This window comes from Dipodomys merriami, unplaced genomic scaffold, assembly GCF_024711535.1.
Source record: "Dipodomys merriami isolate MVZ:Mamm:240054 unplaced genomic scaffold, mDipMer1.0.p SCAF_10, whole genome shotgun sequence".
In the NCBI taxonomy this organism is placed as follows: Eukaryota; Metazoa; Chordata; class Mammalia; order Rodentia; family Heteromyidae; genus Dipodomys; species Dipodomys merriami.
The window spans coordinates 2,679,736-2,700,161 of NW_027202271.1; the positions used below are offsets into that span (position 1 = coordinate 2,679,736).

The 20,426-nt window shown below is 40.5% G+C and overlaps 1 protein-coding gene across 2 annotated transcripts in view; it reads right to left on the reverse strand.

Annotated features, from left to right (window-relative positions):
* Positions 1 to 20,426, reverse strand: part of Dennd5b (DENN domain containing 5B) — a 176,455-nt gene that overhangs the window by 88,932 nt on the left and 67,097 nt on the right. Inside the window, exons 2-3 of one of the 2 annotated variants that reach the window (XM_070038392.1) lie at positions 11,919 to 11,984; positions 8,780 to 8,889 (exon numbers count right to left, since the gene is read on the reverse strand). In XM_070038392.1, the coding sequence (XP_069894493.1) occupies positions 8,780 to 8,889; positions 11,919 to 11,984 (176 nt within the window). The remainder of the gene's footprint in view (positions 1 to 8,779; positions 8,890 to 11,918; positions 11,985 to 20,426) is intronic. The other variant, XM_070038400.1, reaches the window with a different exon arrangement.

A 20,426-nucleotide genomic window follows, 5' to 3' on the forward strand; every position in this document is an offset into this window, starting at 1 on the left:
AGCCTAAAATCTTAGCTACTCAGGTGGCTAGGGAAGAAAAAATTCCTGACACCTTTTTTTTTTTGGTCGGTCATGGGCTTGACCTTGAGGTCTGGGTGCTCTCCCTAAGCTTTTATTCTCAAGGCTAATGCTATACCACTTTGAGCTACAGTGCCACTTCTGGTTTTCTGGTAGTTAATTGGAGATTAAAAGTGCTTTCACAAGGACTGTCAGTTCCAGCTGGCTTCAAATCATGATCTATAGATCTTAGCCTCCTGAGTAGTTAGGATTACAGGCATGAGCCACTGGCTCCCAGCTTCTGTGTCAATCTTATCTCCAATTAACCACTAAAAGAAGGTAGAACTAGAGGTATAACTTAGGTGGTAGAATGAGCACCTTAAGTGAAAAAGCTCAGGGACAGTGCCCTAGACCTGAGTTCAAGCAGCACAACAAGAAGAAGAGGAGGAGGACCAGGAGGTGGTGGAGGAGGAGAAGAGGGGGAAGGGATTAATGCAACAAAATTCTCACTGAGAATGAAGGCAAGTGGTAACATAAATGCTACATATAGCTACTTCAGACCAGGCTCTTCCATAAAAGTCCTAGTCTTTGTAGCTCATATCACCAAATGATACAGCCACAGTCTGGTTCTATTTGCTAATGAAGCTCATTTCCCAAACAAATTCTTCCACAATTTTAAATATATTCTGCCAACTCCCAAATTTAATTTTTTTTTTTGGGGGGGGGGTCTGGTCGTGGGGCCTGAACTCTGGGCCTGGGCGCTGTCCCTCAGCTCTTCAGCTCAAGGCTAGCGCTCTACCACTCGAGCCACAGCACCACTTCTGCCTTTTTTCTTTTTGCTTATGTGGTGCTGACAAATCGAACCCCAGGCCTCATGCATGCGAGGCAAGCGCTCTACCACTGAGCCACCTTCCCAGCCTCCCAAACTTAATATTTCTTGAAAGTGACTATTGGTAAGGAGGAGAGAAATATTGAGGCTTGAACTCAGGGCTCTACACTCATGTTTGGCTTTTTCCACTCAAGGCTAGTGTTTTACTATGAGTTACCCCTCCATTTCCTTTTTGGTGGTTAACTGGAAGTAAGAGCTTCACAAACTTTCCTGCCCAGGCTAACTTTGAATCTTGATTCTCAGATCTCAGCCTCTAGAGTAGCTAAAATTAGGCAAGAACTACCCATGCCCAGCTTAATTCATCTCTTGATTCAGCCTCTTTGTATACCAAGAAAGTTTTCTTTCTGCAACTAGGCAATGTAGAAATACAGTTACCTCCAAAGTCACTGAAATAAAGATTTCATTTTATTGACAGGCTTTCCAGATATCATAAACCATAGAATTACAGCTCATGATAGTTTTTGAAAAGCATCCAAATAGTCTTAAGGATTTGTAGCTTTCTTGAGCACACAGTCAAACATTTACAGAAAAGGCTTGCCAAAAGTTGTGCTCAAAAAGAGAAGACTTCCTGTGCCACAGATAACAGATGTAAGAATTTTTCTTAAATGCTCTTTCCCAGAAATAAAAAAGTAAAAATTATATTTGTAATCTGGGAACCATGAATTGGAAAATACTATTTCATTTTTAACTTTTATTTTTATTTTTTTGGGGGGGTCCGGTCGTGGGGCCTGAACTCTGGGCCTGGGCGTTGTCCCTCAGCTCTTCAGCTCAAGGCTAGGGCTCTACCACTTGAGCCGCAGCACCACTTCCGGCTTTTTTCTTTTTGCTTATGTGGTACTGAGGAATGGAACCCAGGGCCTCAGGCAAGCAAGGCAAGTACTCTACCACTGAGCCACCTTCCCAGCCCCATTTTTAACTTTTAAAAGACAGTTATATAGGCTGGGAAGGTGGCTCAGTGGTAGAGTGCTTGCTTTGCATGCATGAGGCCCTGGGTTCCATTCCTCAGCACCATAAGCAGAAAAAGCCGGAAGTGGTACTATTGCTCAAGTGGTAGAGTGCTAGCCTTGAGCTGAAGAGCTGAGGGACAGTGCCCAGGACCAGAGTTCAGGCCCCATAACCGACAAAAACAAAACAAAACAAAAAAAAGACAGTTATATAAATTACTGGGAAATAAAAGACATTTTACTTCTCAGAAACCTGAGATACAAATCAAGGTTTTCTTACCATGGTATTGTTAACTCACAAAATTGATAATTATTTAAAATAAAATCTTAAGGCTCGATAAGAATTCACTAGCTGGGCACTGGTGGCTCAGGCCTATAATCCCAGCTATTCAGGATACTGAGAGCTGAGGATTGCAGCTTGAATCCAGCCTGGTTAGGAAAGCTTGTGAGACTCTTATCTCTAATAAACTACTAGAAAAAGCCCACAGTGGCTTAAGTGGTAGAGCGGCTAGCCTTAAGCACAAAGAGGCCCAGGGACAATGCCTAGGGCCCTGAGTTGCATGTGGGAGGAAAGGGGATGTAGATCAGCATAAGCAAGGGGACAGTGTGACAAATAAGAGCAGAAGCCAGTTAGACAGTAACTGCAGCAGTCCAGGTAAGAGATTGTGGTGGTTAGGACCATGGTGGGTATGAAGAAACAGAGGGAAGCAAACAGTAAATAGTCTGCAGATGGGATTAATTAAGGGAGTGAGTTTTCAAGGCTAATTTATAGATTTCTGGTTGAGGCACTCAGGAAGTTGGCTGTATCATTTGCTAAACAAGATTAATAGAAAGGAGTGTAACTGGGCTCTGGTAGCTCATGCCTGTAATCCTAGCTATTCAGGAGACTGAGATCTAAGGATGACAGTTCAAAGCCAGCCAGGGTAGGAAAGTCCATAAGACTTTTATCTCCTATTAACCAATGAAAGCCAGAAGTGGCACTGGGCTCAAAGTAGTAGAGCTCTAGCCTTGAGCGAAAGAGCTCAGGAACATCATCCAGGCCCAGAGTTCAAGTCCCATGACCAACAAAAAAAAGCAGTGTGGAAGAGTTTTGGACATGTGAGTTGGTGATGTTAGTGAAATATTTCAGCTGTAATATGAAGAGGAGATTGCTTTTCCAGTAATGGTTGTCGAAGATTCCCAACTCTGAGTTTACTCTAAGATGAGAGCTTACACTTGGGTCAAAATGAGGGCTTACTAAAAATAAATAATAATCATAATCATAATAAGGGATTACTTTCTAATGTCAAACCTATGAATAGAATTTGGGGTTATCTACTTCAAATTCAAGTACTTGCTGAGTGTGCAAAGTGAGGGATCTTGATAGTTTTCTCTGACCTTTCACCCTTCACTCTTTGTTTTTCATTCCACTCCAACTTTCTTTGTGATCAAAGTAAACAGTAAATTTATCATTACACTGTGTGTGTGTTTGTGTGTGTGTGCTAGTTCTGGAGGTGAACTCAGAGCCCAGGTGTTGTCCCTGAGCACTCTACCATTTGAGCCATAGTTCTACTTCCAGATTTCAGATTTCTGAATTGGATATGAGTCTCACAGACTTCCTGACAAGCTGGCTGTGAACCACAATCTTCGGATCTCAGCCTCCTGAGCATCTAGGACTACAGGCATGAGCCACCAGTTCCCAGCTTTATTACACTGGATTTTTTTTTGGGGGGGGGAGGCGGGAGGGATGGTGGTGTGTTGATTGTGGGACTTGAAATCAGGACCTAGGCATTGTTTCTAAGCTTCTTTGCTGAAGGATAGTGCTACCACTTGAGCTACAGTTCCATTTCTGGTGTTTTACTGGTTAGTTAAAAATAAGAGGCACCAGGTGCCAGTGGCTCACACCTGTAATCCTAGCTACTCAGGACGCTGAGATCTGAAGATCAAGGAGAGTCTGTGAGACTCTTATCTGCAATTAACTACCAGAAAACCAGAAGTGGCACTCTGGCTCAAGTGGTAGAGTGCTTGCCTTGAGCTAAAGAGCTGAGGGACAGTGCCCAGGCCCAGAGTTCAAGCCCCATGACCAACAACAACAACAAAAAAGAGTCTCTTAGGGGCTGGGAAGGTGGCTCAGTGGTAGAGTGTTTGCCTTGCATGCATGAGGCCCTGGGTTCGATTCCTCAGCACCACATAAGCAAAAAGAAAAAAGCCGGAAGTGGCGCTATGGCTCAAGTGGTAGAGCACTAGCCTTGAGCTGAAGAGCTGAGGGACAGCGCCCAGGCCCAGAGTTCAGGCCCATGACCGGACACACACACACAAAAAAAGTCTCTCAGATTTGTCTGCCCAGGCTGGCTTTGAACCAGGATCCTTAGGTCTCTACTTCCTGAGTAGCCAGGATTACAAGTGTGAACCAACAGCACCCAGCAAGGTTAAAATTTATCTATTCAAATATTATAAAGTATGGTAATTATGGATGTCAACATCAGATTATCTCTAAGAGATCTGAAAATGAGACTGGGGGAGGAAATGGGAGAATTTCAGATCTGCTTTGCAGATTTTGTTTCCTCTAGGATTAAACGTGCTTAAAGGAAGCTGTTGATCAATAGGGGGCTGGAGGAGAGAGGAAACAGAAACAGGGGTCTGCTATACTAGTAAATACTAGTACAAAGAGGAGGCTCGGCTAATGGGGGTTAAAGAGGATGAATACAGTGAAAACATTGTTCACATATATGAAAACAGAACAATGAACCTTGTTGAAATTGTATTAGGAAGGGGTGAGGAGATAAGGGAGAGTGATGGGGGAGTTGATTGCAATATACTGTATACATGTGTGTAAATGAAATTTCCCCATGTACAGCTAATATATACCACTAGAAAATGAAAAAAAAGGATTAAAGGTACTAATCTGAAATAAACATGTTAATGTTTACACAGGTTAGTCCTGGATTTTGGGTATGTGATGTTTCATGATTATTTCACCTTATTTTTCATTAAAAAATCTCTCAATCAGCAATTGAGATTTTAAAAAGGGCAATGAATTCAGTAACAATTTCACCTGTCACTCATATTTATTTTCTATTACATTTGCAATGCAATGTTTTATTTAACCAAGTCCATTGCTTCGGGTATCTAATTTATATGATGATCATTCAAAGCACCACTGTAGCTTGTTAGAGGAGTAACTCTAAAGTGATGCCTTGGGGGTGGGATTTTGCTAAAGGCAAAACAATGCTTTAACCTTTAGATGAGAATAAATTATAGCCTCATAAAATACTTACTAATGAATCAAAGAGGAAATTAAGGGCAGTATATAAAACCCAAATTCAGACTAGTAAAATGGGATTTTTTTTTTGGAGATTTTCAAGGAATGATAGTAAATCTTTTTAGAATTGCAGCAAAAAGCAAAATGTCATGTGGTATTTAATAACCAAAACCCAGCCTTGATATCTATTCCTCCCAGGGAGACTTCTGCTGTTTGCATTAAAAAAAAAAAGTGGCAGAGGCCAAAAAAAAAAAAAAATCAAAGACAAATCAAGGAAGCTGATAATTGCTTTAAAGATGAATGTTTTGCATACGGAGACAAAAGATATTATGGGTAGCTTACTGCTCACTCAAATGATTAAAAAAGAAAACATGATGAGTGTTTTTGACACTTTGTTCTGAAGGACTACAAAATCATATTGTAATAAGAACATAGTTTTAAAAATGATTCTGGTTTTTCACAACATCATTTATACTTTGAATATCTAACTAATATAAGATCATGTTTTATCATTTATTCACATTCTTAACCATGTTTTCAGTGCTTTGGTTAGAACCACTAACACTTTATGTTTTGCTGGCATGGGCAGCTGACAGATTACTTTTTTTTTTTTTTTTTTGGTCAGTCGTGGGGCTTGAACTCTGGGCCTGGGCGCTGTCCCTCAGCTCTTCAGCTCAAGGCGAGCGCTCTACCACTTGAGCTACAGCGCCACTTCCGGTTTTTCTGGTGGTTTATTGGAGATAGGAGTCTCACGGTCTTTCCTGCCCGGGCTGGCTTTGAACCGCGATCCTCAGATCTCAGCCTCCTGAGTAGCTAGGATTACAGGCGTGAGCCACCAGCGCCCAGCGACAGATTACTTTTTATCACTACTGATGGTTAACTATTCAGAAACTTGTTTAGACTGTGAGTCTCATAAAAATAACTTTAGAGTTGTGCATTATTCAATTTCTATAGTACTCTCTTCATCAAAGATGATCTTAAACATCCACAGTATTATCAAAATGTAAACTTGGGACTACACTGTGCTCTGTAAAGAATCAAAGTCAAGCTGGGCACCAGTGGTTCATACCTATAATCCTAGCTGCTCAAGAGGATGAGATTCAAAGCCAACCCAGGCAACAAAGTCCATGGGAATCTTATCTCCAACTAAGCACCAAATAAGCCATAAATGGAGCTGTGGTTCAATTGGTAGAGCCCTAGCCTTGAGAACAAAAACTCAGGGACAGCACCTAAGCCCTGAGTTCATGCCCCAGGACCTGCAGGAAAAAGAAAAAAAAATCAAAGTCAACTGCATTAGGCATCTGTCTTTACCAAAAGCATATGCTAATGGCTTGCTGGAACAGAGCAAACCCAAACTGGAAAGGTTTTGTTATGATGCAGAAATATCACTAAGGGGCCAGTATGGCCAATATCATTTCTAACGCAAATTAAATCACTAAGATACATAGTTTTGTTTTTGTCAGTCCTGGGGCAGGAACTTGGGGCTTAGGCACTGTCTCTGAGTCTCTTTGTGCTCAAAACTAATGTTCTAACCCCTTGAACCACAGCATTACTTCTGGGCTTTTTGAGTAATTCATTAGAGATAAGAGTCTCATGGAGCTGGGCACTGGTGGCTCACGCCTGTAATCCTAGCTACTCAGGAGGCTGAGATCTGAGGATCGAGGTTCAAAGCCAACCAGGGCAGGAGAGACCGTGAGACTCCCATCTCCAATAAACCACCAGAAAACCGGAAGTGATGCTGTAGCTCAAGTGGTAGAATGCTCGCCTTGAGCTAAAGAACTGAGAGACAGCGCCCAGGCCCAGAGTTCAAGCCCCATGACCGACCAAAAAAAAAAAAAAAAAAAAGAGTCTCATGGAGTTTCCTGCCCAGGCTGGTTTCCAACCGTGATCCTCAGATCTCAGTCTCCTGAGTAGCTAGGATTATAGGTGTGAGCCACCAGAGCCTGGCTAAAACATAGTTTTTAGTCTTTCTTTTTTTTTTTTTTTTTTTTTGGTCCGGTTGTGGGGCCTGAACTCTGGGCCTGAGCACTGTCCCTCAGCTCTTCAGCTCAAGGCCAGTGCTCTACCACTTGAGCCACAGCGCCACTTCCGGCTTTTTTCTTTTTGCTTATGTGGTGCTGAGGAATCGAACCCAGGGCCTCAGGCATGCAAGGCAAGCGCTCTACCACTGAGCCAACTTCCCAGCCCCTTTAGTCTTTCTTTTAAGGAGGTACCAAAGAAGGTAGGAAAAAGAAATCAAGATAGAAAGTAAAAGTGAGGAGGGAGGAAAAGTGGGGGAAAAAAGGGAGGGGTAACATTTCAACAAGAAAAGTACTCATTACTTATGTAAGTATAATCCCTCTGTATATCACTTTTTACAATAAAAAAAATTTAAATTTTATTTAAAGGGCTTGGAATGGGCTTAGTGGTAGAGTGCTTGCCTAGCATTCATGAAGCCCTGGGTTCAATTCCTCAGTACTACATAAGCAGGAAAAGCCAGAAGTGGAGCTGTGGCTCAGTGCTAGACTTGAGCCCAGAGAGGCTCAAAGTCAGTGCCCAGGCCCTGAGTTCAAGCTCCAGGACCAGCAAAAAAAAAAAAAAGAAAAAAAAAGAAAGTAAAAACTATCTGTATTTACTTCTTATACCCACTACGTGATTCTGGACATGTTACTCTACGAAACTTGAACGAAAGTCATACTGGGTCAATATAAACGTGCAAGTGAAAATAACAAAGCTTAAACACCTAGCAGGCTTTCAATAAATACTAACTTCTTTTCCTTAGAGTATTGCAAGAATGAGTCTTCAGTTCTAACTTGAAAATTCTTAAGCCGGTTGCTGATGGCTCACCCCTATAATCCTAGCAACTCAGGAGGCTGAGATCTGAGAATCAGGGTTCAAAACCCGCCCAGGCAGGAAAGTCCATGAGACTCTTATCTCCAATAAACCACCAGAAAACCGGAAGTGGCACTGTGGCTCAAGTGATAGAGCACTAGCGGTTAGCTGAAAAGCTCAGGACAGCATGACCCAGAGTTCAAGCCCCATGACCAACAAAACAAACAAACAAATAAAAATTCTTAAAGTGAACTATGCCTGTACCAGGGGCTTAGTCTACCATAGATCATTTCTTTGTTTACCATGCTAGATCTCTGATCTGTATCCTGGGGTTTCCTAAATTAAGTAAGCACAAAGTCAATGGAAGTCTAAAATATTATCAAGGCTTCTAAGCACTTAAAGTGACCAGAAAACAATGAGCTTCATTTCTAAAAATCTCTCTAATTGCTATTGGTAGTTAACTAAGTACATGGATTCAGATTCCTTATAATCAAATTCCAACTATGGCTTAAATGACACATTTATGTTCCTTTCTAGCTTCCTGTTATCTAGGAAGATTAATTACAGGCCCACTGGGCATCGTTCCTTGAAATGTACAAACTGTAACCCCACAAGGTACTACCACTGTTTATCAATACTTCTTTATATTAATACAAGCCAACAAGACAGCTCAAGAGTAGGAAACATAATTGGCTTTGACGTTGCTATTAGCCATTGGGAACCCTGGGTGGGCACCCTAACTTCTCTGAACTTCAGTTTCTACATCTGTAAAATGTGGATAATAGTCTATTTCTCATGCAATTATTGAAATGAAATGAAATAATGTCATTCAAACTACTGCTATCTTAAAATAAAAGGAAGGCTAAAGAGAAAATGGAGAAAAAAATAAATACAGACCATGTTTACTGCATCTTGATCAAATGGGTTCCATTCTATGTTCTGAGGATAGTGCGCCAAAACTTTGGATTTGAATGTTCTTCTCAAAGGACTCTGGTCAAAATTTTCACCTACAACAAATAATAATTGATAAATAACTGACTTCCTCAGTACTATCTCCATTGTTTTATAATTATTTGCGTATATAGATATATATTTATAGAAATATATTTGCTGAAATGCAAATTAAGTTTCTAACTCTGCTAAGAGTTGTCTAGTGGACAACTAGAAAAGAAGTAAAATAAGAAATCTTAACAGTTTATACTCTGAGTTTTTAAGTTTTAGCTATACAATCAACATTAAACATCAAAACATGGTAATATAGTCACTGTGATCATGTAATTACCATAATCATTTTAACATACACTAAAGAAACATTGATGGAACCTCTTCATAGGCTGATAAAGTTTAATATACAGACCCAATGCTTCAGTCACAGAAAAGGCAATTTTATTTGTGTTACAACAAAAATCTCTGGTACATATGGCTTTATATCCAGGCTCCTCAGTAACGGGACAAAATTATGAATATCACTGCTGAGTTTGCCAGTAGACAGATATATTAGATAAACTTCCTAAAAGAAATGAGCTAACCAAATTCATTATCTGTCAAAAGTTCTGAAAAGATAAAAATGTACACTGTTTTACATAAGAAAACTCAGTAACAGCTATCAGATCAGTTCTTTATCTTCTTAGTCAAATGAATTCCATTATTCTGTTATTTCTAAATGCCTCAGTTTCAGAAAACATTTTCATGTGGATGATCTTAAATTTCTAATGTCAAAAAGTTGAGGGCAGGCACCAATGGCTCACACCTATAATCCTAACTACTCAGGAGGCTGAGATCTGAGGATCACAGTTCAAAGCCAGCCCAGGTAGGAAAGTTTGTGACACTCTTATCCCCAATTAACCACCAGAAGACCAGAAGTGACACTGTTGCTCAAGTGATAGAGTGCTTGCCTTGAGCTGAAGAGCTGAGGGGCAGCACCCAGGCCCAGAGTTCAAGCCTCATGACTGACCAAAAAAAAAAAAAAAAAAGCTGAGATCAAGGAATTGGAAGACCTTGAAGTAATTTCAATCTGTGTCCTGCATTTTTCTATTTTTCTAAATTGGAATAAAGTGTAAACTACTAATTTATAGCAAAATATAAATGTAATTTACCAGTACTTGCACAATTAAGAACACCGCAAAGCAATCTAACTTGTAAGTGATATGCTGACATCTTGTTAAACTCAGTTTCCATTTTGGGAAAAATATGAAGACAGATACTAACACACCTTTAAGTGAGTGCAAAACTTAACAGATAACAGGAGGGAAAAGTCACACTTGAAAATCTTGTTGGAGACTGCAGTATGAAATAGAAGATTAAAAAAAAATAAGGACACATAATTTAAATTTATTTGCTAAGGTAAAGAAACTACTGCTTCTAATGGAAGTCTGTGGCTAGTGATCATTTTCCTTGAGATTTTTCTGTTTCATTTAACCAAGGACCACATACATCATTGCTCTATCTTTTTTACTGCACAGTCCCATTTTTTTAAGACTTGAAAGCTTTTACTTCCATAAGAGAAAGTGCCGGCAGCATTCCTAAGGAGAGGGTACCACTTTTTGCAGTAGGTCTTAGGTTCCGTGAACATCAAAAGGTCAGTGGATAAATGGGAAACAGTGTGGCTGAGGACAGAGACAGTTTAGCGCTGTGGACTTGTGGATAAATGACATCCCCAGGCTTATGCTAGATTTTCCCATAACACTAAGAAGGTTAGATTATTTGTAAGAAAAAAAAAAAAGGTTACATTCTACTCACTGTGAGTTCACGGGGAAAAAAAAAAAAAGAAAAAAACAATCTCCTGGTTCTGAGTGTGCAGGCAGTCTGCATATTTTTGGAAGCCTTGTCCTACACACACCACTAATGACAGAAAATGCTTCTTATCATCCATAAATAGAAGAAAAATACTAAACACAATAGAAGCAGGTCATAACTGACACCAACCTAGGTTATGAATCCTTATAACACTTACCTTTCAATGAGTTTTTGCCTGTCTGATTTAAAATAGTAACATTATCTTCACTTATATGTCAAGGAATGAATGGGACAGAAGAGAAAATAAAGAAAGCATGACAGTTTCATTGTCACTGTAATTGTTCTGTTACATAAGGAACATCATACCTTTTTGAAGCACAATGAATCAATAAGAGAGAAAAAAGGAAATTACCTCCAGAAAGAATCTCACAAAACCAGAAAGCCTACAAAATACCAACAAGAGAAATAAACCACCACCATCACCAACTCCAGCAGCAGCAAGCAGCACCAGTACCACCACCATCTCTCATACTTAAAAAAGGGAGCACAAGGAAAGATCATTGTTACATATTCAGCTGTCTTGACAAATAATACTTTGAAGGAAATTAAGAATCTATACTTATGAATTCTGCTATCACTGGTAAGGACTGAGTAATACAGCTCAATCCTCAATAAGGGCTAGTACCAGCTAGCAAAGAGTCATGGAGATGTCTTTTAGGCAAAGCTAGAGAGGAACAACCTACTTCCATGTTGAATGCTAGGTTTATAAAATTGTAGCTTAAAATTTACTGCCAGGAGTAAGCAAGAAAAATGACTATATTTGGGAATTTAAATTTCCAGAAGTAGAAATTATACAACATTCCTTATTGAAATTTTAGATACTGTCCTGAAACAAACAAGGACCAAACAAACTTGTACCAATCTTAATATCCTTGTGAGGCCCTGGGTTCAAGTCTCTACACTGCCAAAAAATTAGCTCCTTAATTAATATCCTTGCTGTAAATTAGACATAAACATAAATCCTGCTGGGTAACCTATAATCATAACCTACAGATTAAAACCTTCATCCTAAGAAAGTAGGAAACATATGTCAAGACAGCTGAAAGCCTAGCGAATATATTTTTTCAAGCTTGGAAGCAAATGAGGTCTTTATGCAAATTAGGGTGCAGATAACAGAACAGAATAAGTAACTGTAGGTTTGTCCAAGCAAAACAGAATAAAGCAACATTTCTAAACTGGTATGGAGTGAATGAAGATAATAATGACTTCTAGTACTAGTTCTTTTCTAACTTATTTTTACCTGAAGTCGTATTTGCAGCATCTTGGCTCTTGCCATGGCGATCGGCTTCTAGCCATTGGTACAAAACTACATGATGTAACAGAAACAAAAAGCTTTATGAACAAAGAAACAAAAACAAACATGAAAAAGCAAAATGGCTGTGAAGAATGGAAAATGAGAATACAAAAATTAAGCAAAAGCAATTCAACATGAGACCAGGAGACATTCACTTCAAGATCACTGTAATATAGCTTATAAACTATAAGTAGTAAGAGAAAGCAAAGAGAATGAGTCATTTTTAACACAGTAAGTGAAATGCCGCTTTAACATCTGTAATAGGTATCTGTGTGGGAAAAAGCACACCTATATTAAAGCTAATTTCAAAAAAAATATCAAGAGAAAGTTAATGTCTCTGTGAGATATAATGAAGTATGACAGTAAGAATAAATGACTAGGGCCGGGCGCTGGTGGCTCATGCCTGTAATCCTAGCTACTCAGGAGGCTGAGATCTGAGGATCGTGGGTCAAAGCCAGCCCAGGCAAGAAAGACCGTGAGACTCCTATCTCCAATAAACCACCAGAAAACCGGAAGTGGCGCTGTAGCTCAAGTGGTAGAGCACTCGCCTTGAGCTGAAGAGCTGAGGGACAACGCCCAGGCCCAGAGTTCAAGCCCCACGACCGACAAAAAAAAAAAAAAAAAAGAATAAATGACTAGGGAAGGATGGGAAGGTGGCTTAGTGGCAGAGTGCTTGCCTGGCATGCATGAAGCCCTGGGCTCAACTCTTCAGTCATAAACAGAAAAAGACAGAAGTGGTGCTGTGGTTCAAGGGGTAGAGCTATTCCTGAGCAAAAGCAGCTCAGGGACATTGTCCAGGTCCTGAGTTTTAGCCCCAGGACTGGTTAAAAAAAAAAAAAAAAAAGAATAAATGACTAACTTTAAGAAATGTATTCAAGCCAGATATGGTGGCTCACATCTGTAATTACAGTTACTCAGAAGCACCGAGAGGACTATAGTTCAAGACCAGGCAAAAACAACAACAAAACTTAGTAATCTGAGCATGGTGGTACATGCCTGTAATCCCAGCTATGTAGGAGAATCATGGTCTGAAGCTGGTCCTAGTCAGTAATTCAGGACCCTAACTGAAAAAAACTTAAGTGATAAAGAGCTGGGTTATGTGTGACTCAAATGGTAGAGCACCTACCTAGTGAGCATGAGACCCTAACGTAAAACTCTTAGAACTGCTCTCCCACCAAAAAAAAAAAAAAAAAAAAGGAAGGAAGGAAGGAAGGAATGGAGGGAGGGAGGGAGGCAGGGGAGAGAGGGAAGAAAGGAAGCGGGGGGGGGGGGGAGGGGGGAATTGTATCCCAACCACTGCACACCTATTATTGTTTAAGTCAAAAACCTAAATGTGCCAAATGCTGACAAGGATGTGGAATGAGAAGGAATCCCATTCATTGTTGACAGAAATGCAAAATGTGAGGGCCACTTTTCAAGACAGTTTGGCAAATTCTTATAAGGGTAAACACAATCTTGATACACATAATCCCATAATTTCAGTCTATTATGAGTAAAACACCAAATTCCAAGAGGGACAACCTATAACATACCTGTAGGTTCTCATCAAAACTGTGAAAGACATGGAAAACAACAAAAGTCTGAGAAACTGTCACAATCAAGACAGCTAGGACAATAACTAGAGAGATAAAATTTCTGAATACTGTATATTAGATTCAATCCTCCAAGAGAGAAAGGACATTAGGTAAGACTAAGAAAATCTAAATGAGATACATTGAGTTAACATTAATGCATCAATACTGTACCACACTACTACAAAACATCAATAATTGGTAAACTACATGTGATTGATTATCTCTTTTTCTGTAAATATAAAACTACTATAGAAGAACAGGTATGTATACTGCAAAAGCTACATTTCAAAGTTGGATATGAGAGTGAATCTAATTGGCAGTCCCTGCTACGAATTTCCAATACAATGAGACCTCATCACTAAAAACAACAACAAACCTCCACTTATATCTGAATATTCAAGATAACTTCGCACATTATATCAAATCTTATAATCAGCATTTCATAAATATATGAATTTTTTTAGTCTAATACCAGAACTTGACTCAAACTTGGAATCTGATGCTTTCATTTACTGGCTGGTGGTCTACTACCTAAGCCATACATCCAACACCTCATAAATAATTTTGTACAACATAAGGGTAGGCATGGGGGTATTATGCCTTTAATCCTAGCACTTGGGAAGCTGAGGCAGGAAAATCTCAAGTTTGTGGCCAGCCTAGGATACATAGCAAGACTGCCTCAAATCAGAACAAAACTAAAGCCAGGTGCACTCAGTGCCTTAGGCCTATAATCCTAGAGACTCAGGGAGCTGAGATCTAGGAATTGAGGTAATGAGCCAGCTATGGCAGACATATCTAAAAGAATCATCTCTGACATTAACCAGCAAAAAGCAAAAAGCAGAGATGTGGCTCAAGCAGTAGAGTACAGGCTTTGAGAGAAAAACCAAGCAAGAACATAAGGCCTGAGTTCAAGCCGAGTACTTTACTCAAAGTTGGCACTCTACCACTTGAGCCACACCACCACATCCAGTTTTTTACTGCCTGCTGTGGCTCCTAACCAGAATCCTCAAATCCTCTTGAGTAGCTAAGGTGACAGGTTTGAGCCACCAATGCCCAGCCTAAATTAAACTTTTAGTTAACTAGTGTTTAAAGTTCAGTTCCTTTCTTGCATCAGCCACATTTCTGGTTGCTACCATATTACACACAGAGAATAGAGTATTTTCATCACAACAAAAAGTTCTATGGGCAATGGTAATTTAGAAGCTTGAGTAGATTTGGGTATTTATTTATTTATTCTTTCTTTTGGAGAAGGCAAGACTGCTTCCTAAACAGGGCTGTGTGCTCCCATTAGAAGTCACATGTCCAGGATTCCATTTAATTACCTAGACTCATTTTTTTTTGAATATGCAGGCCAGATAAATGTTTGATTCTTTTTTGTCAATGACTCCTTATTTCACTGAAGGAACACTTTTTTTTCTCCTGGGATCTTGTTCCTTTACAGCCAGATCACTGGTGGTCCAAATATATGTAATCACTTTCTTCACTGGTAAGAGAAAAAGAATCTCTCCCACATGGGAGTAACATCTTGATTCTAACAAAAAGACAACTCTGTATCTGAGGAAGAATGAATTCTGAACAGGTTTTTCCAAATGACCACCTGGTCCTAGGAACAATGAATGCAGTCACAGAAACATTTCCTTAAACTCATTGTTATTTTTCCACTTACGATTTTCTTTTGTTTTCTCTAAAATTTGGCAATGTGTTACTATGCTCAGCTATAAGAGTAAAGAGAGGCCAGTGAGTAAAATAGAAGCTGTATTCCCAAAGTCAAGCATAGTGAGGACAGCAGATTGGTGAGATCTCAAGCAGAGGGCTGGGAAGGTGGCTCAGTGGTAAAGCGATTGCCTTGCATGCATGAGGCCCTGGGTTCTATTCCTCAGCACCACATAAGCAAAAAGAAAAAAGCTGGAAGTGGCACTGTGGCTCAAGTGGTAGAGCACTAACCTAGAGCTGAGGGACAGCGCCCAGGCCCAGAGTTCAGGCCACATGACCAGACCCCCCCCCAAAAAAGAGAGAGATCTCAAGCAGAGGGGAGCTTAGCAACAACATTATTATAGGTAGAGCTGGGTGCTGGTGGCTCATGCCTATAACCCTAACTACTCAGGAAGCTGAGATCTAAGGATCAAAACCAGCACAGATAGAAAAGTTGTGATTCTCTTATCTCCAATTAACCAGAGAAATCTGGGAGCAGAGCTGTGGCTCACGTGGTAGAGCACCAGCCTTGATCCAAAAACCTAAGGGAGAGCACCTTAGCCCTGAGTTCAAGCCCCAGTACTGGCATATAAGCACACACATATGCACACACAGGAAAGGAAGGAAGGAAGGAAGGGAAGGAGGGAGGGAGGGAGGGAGGGAGGGAGGGAGGGAGGGAGGGAGGAAGGGAGGGAGGGAGGGAGGAAGGGAGGAAGGAAGGGAGGAAGGGAGGAAGGGAGGGAGGGAGGGAGGGAGGGAGGGAGGGAGGGAGGGAGGGAAGAGAAAAAGAGAGGGGAGGGAGGGAGGGAGAGAGGAGAGAGAGAGAAAGGAAGAAAGAAAAAGAAAGAATGGAAAGAGAGAGAACAGAAAGAGAAAGGAAAGAGAGAGAGAGGGCAGGTGGGTGGGCAGGCAGGCAAAAAGGGGGAGGCAGGCAGTTATTAAGAATGCTTGTTTGTCAGCCACCTCTATAGATTTCCTCTTCTACTGTTCCTTACGCATATTTCATTTTCATAGTATTCTCTTTGCTTGTATCTTCTTATTCTATCTATACATGCTAGCTTCTGCTAATACTCATATCATGACTTTTCAAATATACTTATTTCCACCCTGATTCTCTTCAGGCCAGCATTTCTACTGCCTATTGGAAACCTCTACCACAAGTTCCAAATCTCCAAATATCTAAAAGTGAATCACTCCTATATCTCCTAGACTATTTCTTTTTCCTCTGATCCTTGTGCCAATTAATGACACAAATGTGGGGCTTACTGGCTCTACTCTTGCACAAGGCTGAGGAAAGTACGTTAGAATGAACGATGTCCTCCTTTAGCATAAGAATCATGTTCTATGATAATGACGGGTTTCATCATGTGGAAAATGAATCTTAGTGTTCGGTTTCCAGAGCATAAATACATGATGACTCAGCCATATGTGATGCTTGCTGAGTAAGCTATTTATGCCTTTCTGTGTTTTCCAGGAAGGAAAATGGCAATGACAAGTGAATTTTTATGTCATAAAACAGTAAATATGCTGGGAGTTAGCTCAATGGCAAAGCATTTGTCTTGCAAGTGCAATGTCTTGGGTTCAATTCCTCAGTATACACACACACACACAAAAAGACAGTAACTGGCTGAGAAAGTGGCTCAGTGGTAGAGTGCTTGCCTTGTATGCATGAGGCCTGGGTTCGATTCCTCAGCACCACATAAGCAGAAAATGCCGGAAGTGGTGCTGTGGCTCAAGTGGTAGAGCACTCACCTAGAGCTGAAGAGCTGAGGGACAGCAGCACCCAGGCCCAGAGGTCAGGCTTCATGACCAACCAAAAAAAATAAATAAACAGTAAATATGATGACTTGACTATTTATTTGAGACAGGGTTCTTATCCAGGCTGGTCTCTAACTCCTGGTCTCAAGTGAATCTCAGCTTTCTGAGCGCAGGAACTAAAGGCATGTTCCACCATGCCCAGTTTCTATAAAGGTAAGATCCTTGTATCCATTTTTAACTCCTCCCTAAATGTTATGAAAATACTTTTCAAGAATAAGTAAGCATGACCGCAAGAGTATTTAACAGCATTCTTGCCTTATAGTTAGTTATGTAATTGTATCAATTTTTTACTAGAAAAAATGTCCCTAACCCACATCTACAATTGAGCACTGATTCGGAGTTGGAAGAAATTCCTAATATGTCTCCCTTTTACTACCCACATTTAATTATTAACCATTTTATCTTACTGATTTAGCCTCCACATTTTAGGGGAGAAGGTCAATACCACTGGCCCATGCCACTCTGTCCCATTAACATGCAATTTTAAGGAAATCTATTTAACCATTTCTGAAACTTTACTACAATGCAATGTGACTTCTCGTGTAAATTATTACAAATATCATCTTTCTTCTGCTTACCTTCTAACTGTCTCTCCATTGACCTCTATACCATAATGTAGGTGAGAAATCTTCTAAATACAAACCTGGTAATATTCTCATTCAGTAGTGCTTCATCATGCTAAGGAATAGTGTAAAATTCCTTAACTTGATTTCAGAACCTGCTCAAGGCTTCAAAATCTGTTTATATCTTAATCCTTTCTGCAGGCCTTTCCCATCCCTTTTGTGCTCTGTACTTAAGCAATTTCTAGCTGATCTTCAAATGTGCGACAATGCTTCAACTTAGCCTTTACATGTGTTGTTCTGTTTGCCAAAAACACTTCTCCCATCAGTGCCCTGTTGTCCCACCTGGAAATTCTTGGCCAAATCTAAGTGTACAGTGCTTTTTATCTGGGAAAATGTTCAGTTCTTTGAGGGTAGAGGTTTATGAGGTTTGCCATCAAATCCCTATGGCCTGCATAGAATGTAGTATAGCAGAAACTGCAAGAGTAAATAAGAGACAAGTGCTGGTGACTTATACACGTTCTTCTAAACTACTCAGGAGGCTGAGATCTTAGGTCTGTAGATCAAAGCCAGCCATGGGAAGAAAAGTATGTGAGAATCTATCCTAAATTAATCACCAAAATAAGAGAAAGGTAAAGCTGTGGCTTAAGTAGTACAGAACACTAATCTTGAGCTAAAAAACTCAAGGACAGCACCCAGACCCAGAGTTCAAGCCTCAAGACCTGTGCACACATACACAAAAAAGTAAATGAGAAATTTTGTATATGGGCTAGCCAAAAGATTTATCTGACTCTGCCTTTCCAAAAAAGATATTCTTCTTCCTATCAGTGTATGGATGCAAACACTAGGTGTACAGGTTTTTTTGTTGTTGTTGTTTTGTTTTGTTGTTGGTCATGGGGCTTGAACTCTGGGCCTGAGCACAGTCCCTCAGCTCTTCAGCTCAAGGCGAGCACTCTATCACTTGAGCTACAGCGCCACTTCCGGCTTTCTGGTGGTTTATTGGAGATAAGAGTTTCACAGACTTTCCTGTCCCAGCTGGCTTTGAACCACAATCCTCAGATCTCAGCCTCCTGAGTAGCTAGGATTACAAGTTTGAGTTACCAGCGCCCAGCAGTAATCTTGAATTTGATTTCGCTTTTTTTTTTTTTTTTTGGGGGGGGGAGTGTCATGGGTCTTGAACTCTGGTCCTGGGCACTGTCCCTCAGCTCTTCAGCTCAAGGCTAGCCATTTACTACTTGAGCCACAGCGCCACTTCTGGTGGTTAATTGGAGATAAGAATCTCATGGACTTTCTTGCTTGGGCTGGCTTTGAACCGCAATTCTCAGATCTCAGTCTCCGGTGTAGCTAGGATTACAGGCATGAGCCAGCTGTGTCCAGCTCTTTTTACATATTTATATCCTCTAATGATACACAATGAATGCTAGAATATATCATGCCTAAAAGAAGTTAAGCCCAAGCCATAAAGGAGCTTTGAGCTGTTTTTCCCCCCACTTATTTATTTTCACTTCTTCATTGCATCTGTTCTTTCATTTTGGATGATCTTTATCAATTCTTTTACTGCAGAACAAGTGTAGCATTTACATGCTCCTTCAAGTGATTGCCATTAATAACTGCTTATTCAAAAGCTAATAATCCAATTTGTATATTAAGTTCTTTTCCTTTGTCTCTTGTGCAATTAACTTTTAAGGTAATTTCTTTTCCTTCCTTCTTTCCTTCTTCACTTCCTCCCTCCCTCCCTCTCTTCCTTCCTTATTCTCATGCCAGTACTGGGACTAGAACTCAGGGAGAGTCCTGATCTTTGTTTTTGCCAGTCCTGGGGCTTGAACTTGGGGCCTAGGCACTATCCCTGAGCTTCTTTTGTTCAAGATTAGTGCTCTACCACTTGAGCCACAGGACCACTTCTGGCCTTTTCTGTTTATGTGGTACTGAAGAATTAACACAAGCTGGGCGCTGGTGGCTCACTCCTGTAATCCTAGCTACTCAGGAGGCTGAGATCTGAGGATCATGGTTCAAAGCCAGCCTGGGCAGGAAAGTCCATCAGACTCTTATCTCCAATAAACCACTAGAAAACTGGAAGTAGCACTGTGGCTCAAGTGTTAGAGTGCACGCCTTGAGCCGAAGAGTATAGGGACAGTGCCTGAGCTCAGAGTTCAAGCCCCATGACCCACCAAAAAAAAAAACTGAACCCAGGGCTTCATGCATGCTAGGCAAGCACTCTACCACTAAGCCACATTCCCAGCCCCACTTAGATCTTTTTGTTTTTTTGGTGCTGGTCCCAGGCTTTTTCACTCTACCATTTGAGCCACAGCTCCACTTCTTTTTGGTGGTTAATTAGAGACAAAAGTCTTACCGACTTTCCTGCCTGGGTTGCTTTGAACCAGGATCCTCAGATCTCAGCCTTTTGAGTATCCAGGATTACAGGCATGAACCACTAGTGCTCAGTTCACTTAGATTTTTTTTTTTTTCTCAAAGCTGACATTCTACCATTTGAGTCACATCTTCTCCCCCTACCTCCCAACCCCCATCCTGAAATGGAACTCAGGGCCTTGCTAAATTAATCAGATGCCCTGCCATTGAGTTACACACCCAGCCATTATTTTGCTTTTGATAACTAGAAAATATTTCACACAGAACATAAATAACGAACAACTTATTTCACATTTACTTGCTTCACATTTTTCAAAACAAATAAAATGTCAGAGATAGGATGAAAGTCCCTTTGTACTTTTCCCTGACTTTAAGTGTAGAGCTCTGACTGCCAGCTTGTCTGCTCTACTCTATTTTAGTAATAACTTCACTCTACAGCCCAC